Source organism: Coffea eugenioides, chromosome 3 (genome assembly GCF_003713205.1).
Source record: "Coffea eugenioides isolate CCC68of chromosome 3, Ceug_1.0, whole genome shotgun sequence".
NCBI classification, from domain to species: domain Eukaryota; kingdom Viridiplantae; phylum Streptophyta; class Magnoliopsida; order Gentianales; family Rubiaceae; genus Coffea; species Coffea eugenioides.
The window spans coordinates 24,363,295-24,369,516 of record NC_040037.1 but is presented as its reverse complement, the minus strand read 5'-3'; the positions used below and the strand labels follow the sequence as shown (position 1 = coordinate 24,369,516).

General features: G+C 37.3%; 1 protein-coding gene across 1 annotated transcript; it reads left to right on the top strand.

Annotated features, from left to right (window-relative positions):
• The first annotated feature begins 346 nt into the window (after positions 1 to 346).
• LOC113764641 lies at positions 347 to 2,680 on the top strand. Its single transcript, XM_027308607.1, has 2 exons — positions 347 to 480; positions 670 to 2,680. The coding sequence occupies exon 2, from the start codon at positions 973 to 975 to the stop codon at positions 2,308 to 2,310; it is 1,338 nt and encodes a 445-aa protein (XP_027164408.1). The 5' UTR covers positions 347 to 480; positions 670 to 972; the 3' UTR covers positions 2,311 to 2,680.
• Positions 2,681 to 6,222: the final 3,542 nt, after the last annotated feature.

Sequence of the window (6,222 nt, the reverse complement as noted above, 5' to 3'; positions counted from 1 at the left end):
TGATTATAATAAATATTCGAAATTGAGCGAACATTCTATTTGTAAAACAAAAATTTGTCCCACCTAAATATTAAATGTGTCTCACTTCTGGCAACTGGTTTTACTATAGTGGAACAAAATTATATTTTTTAAAAACCAAAATGTCCCAATTTAAATTTTAAGAACTAAAATGAAAATTTGAATTTCGTTAAAGGGTGCAAAGTGAAATTATTTTGACTTTTTGCTAAGCACCAATACGTCTCTCTCAGCATGATACTTGAAATCAATTGCCAAGTGGACCCATTTGATCCTCCCATACATTGTATCTGCAGCATCTCTTCATTGGCTACTATTAAGGTTTTCTATGTGTACCCATAAACCCAAATACACCTTCCATTGTCTTTTTCTTCGCCTTGTCTCAGGTGTAATGTTCGTCTCGTTTGCATCCAAAGTCCTCGCCCTAACAGCAGCTGGTTCGCCTTTCTGGTCATTTGCTGTAGTGTAAGTTTCTCGACTAAACATAGATATTTTAGTTGTGGGTTCTTGGGAAAGGTTCGAGCTTTTATGGTTTTTGTTAAAGATTGCTGTCTTTTGAGTTCTTGTTCGGATTTTGGTGTTGGTATGAGTTTTGGGTTGTTTATGAAGTTGGGTTTCATTGTATGAGTTGATATCCCTGATCTTCCTTTGCAGCTATTACCTGTTTGTAGAAAAGGTTGTTTCAGAATAAAAGATGCATAATTTCATATAGGGATTCTTGAAGTAATTTATGAGGAAATAAAAGTGAAAAGGGATCTTTTATCTAGATGTGTTCGAGGAATTTGAATTGAAGCTCTCGCAGGATTTTGGATTTACTGCTAGTCGGCCAGGGTTTTGCGGAGAATCTGAGTCATATCTGAACTCTGGAAAAGAACCTTTTATTAAGGGTAAAGTGGTATAGACTGTTTTAAAGGGATTGGTTCTGTGGGTTTGATCTAAATTTGTTTATTGGTAATTATGGAAGGAAATTTAGCATCAGGGAGCATGATGCCAGGAAATGGTTCCTTTGGTGGTCTTGATTTACAAGGTTCTATGCGAATACATCATCAACAACCAAACCCTTTTTCCCTGCACCAGCATAATCAATCTCATTCCAGACAAGGGTCAATGGCTCATCAGACAATCCATGAGAATTTTCCTCTCACAATTGGAAGCATGCAAGAGCATGATCATACTATTTCTTTGGCGGATTTTAACAAGGGAGATAAGGCTAAATGTGTGAGTGATGAGGATGAGCCAAGTTTTACTGAAGATGCTGCTGATGGCCACAATGAGAGCAGTAAAGGGAAGAAGGCGTTTCCGTGGCAACGTGTGAAATGGACTGATACAATGGTTAGGCTCTTAGTTACTGCTGTTTCCTACATAGGGGAGGAGGCTACTGCAGATTATGGTGGAGCCAGAAGGAAATTTGCTAATTTGCAGAAAAAAGGAAAATGGAAGTCAGTCTCAAAGGTCATGGCTGAAAGGGGCCACTTTGTTTCACCTCAGCAATGTGAGGATAAATTCAATGACCTCAACAAAAGGTATAAGAGACTTAATGAGATACTTGGAAGGGGAACTTCTTGTGAGGTGGTTGAGAATCCTGCACTTTTGGACATGATGGATCATGTATCCGAGAAAGCAAAGGAGGAGGTAAGGAAAATCCTCAGCTCAAAGCATTTGCATTATGAAGAGATGTGTTCTTATCACAACGGAAACCGTTTACATTTGCCTCATGACCCTGAATTGCAACGGTCATTGCGCTTGGCTCTCAGAAGTAGAGAGGATCCAGATGAGAATAATATTAGGAAGCACCCAGCAGATGATAATGAAGAGGATGATCAGGATGCTGAATTGGATGATCGTGAAGACTACGAGGAGAGTCATGCTTTGCATGCAGAACGAATGCCATATGGTATTTCTGGGAGTTCCTCTAAAAGGATAAAGCATGGTCATGGCAATGAAGATGGCTGTTATGGTCATTCTTTTAGTGCTTTAGATTGTAGCAGAAATTTAATTTTTCCATCACAGAGTGCACCTACTGATGTGAACCAAGTGATGCCACAAGGCATGAAAGCAAATCTTTTGCAAAAGCAGTGGATGAGTCATCGGTCACTTCAATTGGAAGAGCAGAAGCTGCAAATTCAGGCCCAAATGTTGGAATTGGAGAAAGAGCGTTTCAAATGGCAAAAATTTAGCAGGAAAAAGGACAGGGAATTGGAAAGAATGAAGATAGAAAATGAAAGGATGAAACTTGAAAATGAACGCATGGCATTGGAGTTGAAGAGAAAGGAGATGGGTATTGAGAGTAATTAAGCTACAATTGTATTGGGAAGGAAGGTTTGAGCATACAGGAGGGTTATTTTGTCTTCATGAGCTGCCACCTGACTTCATGTTTGATAGAAGTAAAGAAGTTGGCTGTAGACCATCTTTGTAGACCATCGTTGGCTGACATATTTGTGTTAGATGCTTGTATTGGAGGGCTGTCTTTACTCACTGCTTGGCTTTAAATGCTGTTGAATATCGGGCTTGGACACCTTGTAATGCCTTAGTTAGCCATATTTGCCGTTGTAGCTATTGACCAGTTAATAATAGGTAGAACTTTGTTGTTAAAAGAATTTCTTGCAGTGAAAATATTTGTATGTCAAATGTCCTACTCTAATTCATATGGAACACACATTATGCACTTCAGTGAGTTTGTTGGCATTATTTGTAAGTTTCTTGTTTGTGGACTTCCCTTGCGACACCGGTCTCCCCACTGCTGGAATGTGTATCTTGAGCTAGAAAATGGAAAATTCAAACAAACAAAACTCTTCAGGACAAGCAGGAAACATCTATTTGGTTCATGCGGATGCACCATAATTAGCACATTGGAGACTCGTAATGGTTTTTTAGGTATCTCTGAACTAGGGCAATTCTCTATTTTAAGATTAGAAACAGTATATCCCTTTTGAGGCCATGAATTCCTTGCAGTTTCATTCTGCTGATGTACTTGAGAAGAAAAAGCTTTTCTCTTACCAGTATAAAGATCCAGCAGTACAAGCTGAATTGTTTTAGCTAATTTTCCTTTTTCTTTGTCCTTTTCTTTGCTAGATACTTTATAGTTTTTATGATTAGGTTGTTTAATGCCAGTTTTGATGGCTTACCCTCCGAACTCTAGAAAAATTCTGAAATTGAATTTCCTTTTCTCTTGAGTCATGTCTAGTATTGAAGCAGGGTAGGCAATCCTGATTTGTTACGATTGCGAAGGGCCATGCATTTGGTGCCCGAAGAATTTCTTAAACCTAGGACGTCTTTGGATTCAATGCTCTGTTTCTTAGTAAGCTGTCCTTTTTTCATTGGTATGGTTTCCAACAACAGACAGGTACCTCTTTCAGTGGCTGAAGCAGTACGTTTGCACTTTAAAGCCACTTGGCAGGGTCTTGTGAAGGAGTGGAACGATACAAGGGTACCATGGAAAGAAGCATGCCAGTAATTGTAATGCCACTGTTTCCTTGCCTTTGGTGAATTTCTATTTTACCTACTTGACTAGAAAAAAACATGAGGCTTTCACTTCTGTTGTGAAAGTATCTTTTCATAATATGGTTTAGTAGAAGTAGAAGTTATTACAAACAAGAAAGCCTCATAGTTTTTATTTCTAATGACTATAATCAACTTGTTTTAAACAAAAGAATAGGCATTTTACTTTGCACTTGTTTAATAAGAATGCATTTCATAATTTGGTACTTGTTATGGACTGTAAAGTGCAAGGATACTGTGTAGAAGAGTGCCATTGGAATTTGGCTATTTTGGATTAGATTTTATTATTTTATGATGGCTTAAGTATGTTTGCTAGTGAGTTCCCAACCTTCAGTTTCTCCTATGACTTGCTGCTGGAGAGCAATCTTAGGAAGGAAGTATATAAATTGGGAAAAAGACAAAATCGCTGTATCTATGTTTTGATTATACCTTGTGGTATACACTTGCATTGATCAATCTTTTGGTAGTTAGAGTGCAGGCCATGAATGTACAAAGTTAGAGCAAAGATTATCCAGAGAATATTGTTATTTTTATTCTTCGACAAGATTTCGTTTGGATAGCATTTGTTTTCTTTTTTCTTATTTTCTTTTTAAGGGAATCATGATTAAATCTCAACCTTTTATTTTAGAAGCAAATATCAGTTCACCACTTGAACTGTGACCTTTTACTTGTGAGTTAGATGCTGCTGCATCATTGCTTCGGTTACAGTTCTTTCAGATGGAAACATGAACTTTTTCACTGATCAATAAGCATACAAGTAAAACTCAAATGGGAAAATATGAATTCTCGGTTTTTGTCCTTTGAAAGCCTACTCTTGGGGATGGCAGATCTGTCTAACCTGGTTTGCATGTAAAGTCAACATGGATTTCAATTATCAGTATCAGTGTTAGTTTTTAAACAGTATGGATGGTGGTACTTTGAATGGTTGGTATTTTATCTTTCCGATAAAGCTCATTCATAGTAATGCCTTGCATTGTACGATGTGTGAGTGGTAAATTCGTCCTTTTATCCACCTATATCCTACTATAACATCTGAAGTAGCCTCCTTCCTTGTTCACCTGTCTTATATGGAAATCTGGCACAACCAAAGTTTGCCTTTCATATGGATTCTCTGTTTTATGGCAGTTTTGATTTGCTTTTGTGGACATTATTGCCATTTGTTTTCTCTCTTGGCTGATATGCCTGTATATCGTGACCATTCTCTCATCTTGCTGGTATGATATTTCAGCTGGTTGCATTTTGGCCATTTCATTTAGTCGGAATATACATAGTCTATGTACATCAACTGTTGGTTGCTATAAAGCTCCCTTACTTCCTGCTGTCTGGTAGGTGTTTAAGTCTTAAATGAAGCAGGTGTTTAAGTCTGGTAGGTGTTTAAGTCTTAAATGAAGCAGGTGTTTAAGTCTGGAAGGTGTTTAAGTCTTATTCTTGGCACTCATTCTTATCATCTTTCTGGCTGGATCCTGAGATAGAAGTCCTCTGACATGTTTCTTTCTTTGTTTTCTTTATTTATCTATTGTTTATTTTTGTATAGTACCACTTCCTTTGATGATGCAGAGATATAAATATGAATAACCATGAAAACTTGTGCATTTGGGAACTGTAAATTGGCATTTTTGAAAAGATAATGCTATGCTTTTTTTTTTTTGTAGAATAGGATATGAAATTGGATCCTGTGTTTAAATTGATTATAGCCCAGAAATAGTTTTATAAGGTGTTATTCAATGATATGATTCCATAGCTGTGCGTGTATTTTAACTTTGTAAGGGTGTATATTTGTAGAAACCTGTGATCAATTGAGGAGGATTATGCATCAGTGTCAAATTGTGACTTTGGTCTGCTTTTGATGCATTAAAATACGCAGGTGTGTGAGCCAAATATGTTTCTGAAGGCGTTTGTTTGTGCTTTTTGGTTCAAATTTTTGAAGTGCTCATAGTGCAATTAATTTGTTTTTTAGTGGATTGGATGCAGAAAGCGGCTTTCACTCGTTTAGTTTTTACAGTTTTCAATTGAATTTTCTGTCAATATAAGTTTCATCGTGTCTGATTATTAGAGGGATATGGAATGGTGTTGCAATATATTTGAAAGATGAGATGTTTTCCCTCTGATTAGCCTCTTGATTTGGATTTAAGCTTATGCATCTGTCATTGATTGTCAGCTCGGCGTCCCATACAAACTATAAGAGAACCTTGGCAATATGTATTGATGTTACAAACCCACATTTGAAATGATTGTATATGGTCTATCTGGTGATGGTGGTAGATACATGAAGTGACTGCCAATTTCATGCCATATGCTTTTCCTCCTGGTTACTTTGTACATCTGGAAAATAGAACTGCTGATGGTGATATTTATCTGAGGAAGAGAGCTAGGATGCATAGATGGCTGTGCCGTACCTGTCGAGTTGAGTAGTCCTATCATCAAATGAGCATGAGCCCTTTAAAAGCTCAAAGAATCATGCTGACTGTATGTTCTTATGATTCTCTCTTATGCAGTTTTAACATGACAGATATTGTTTTCTGCTGTTGGCTGTTTGCTCATGGTTGTGTTTTGTTCGTTGGAACTTCTGCACAGTTCCCCTTGAAGTGACTCCCTACTATTCTTCCTTCTAATGGACTGATAAGTAAGTTCTTTCTAGGCTGGTGAAATATTGCAGCTTTAGGGACGTAATGATACTAGGTGTTTGCAATGGATTTCTTATGGCTTTTG

Coding starts and splice junctions, on each gene's coding strand:
- LOC113764641 (XM_027308607.1), top strand. CDS start 973: ATGGAAGGAAATTTAGCATCAGGGAGCATGATGCCAGGAAATGGTTCC.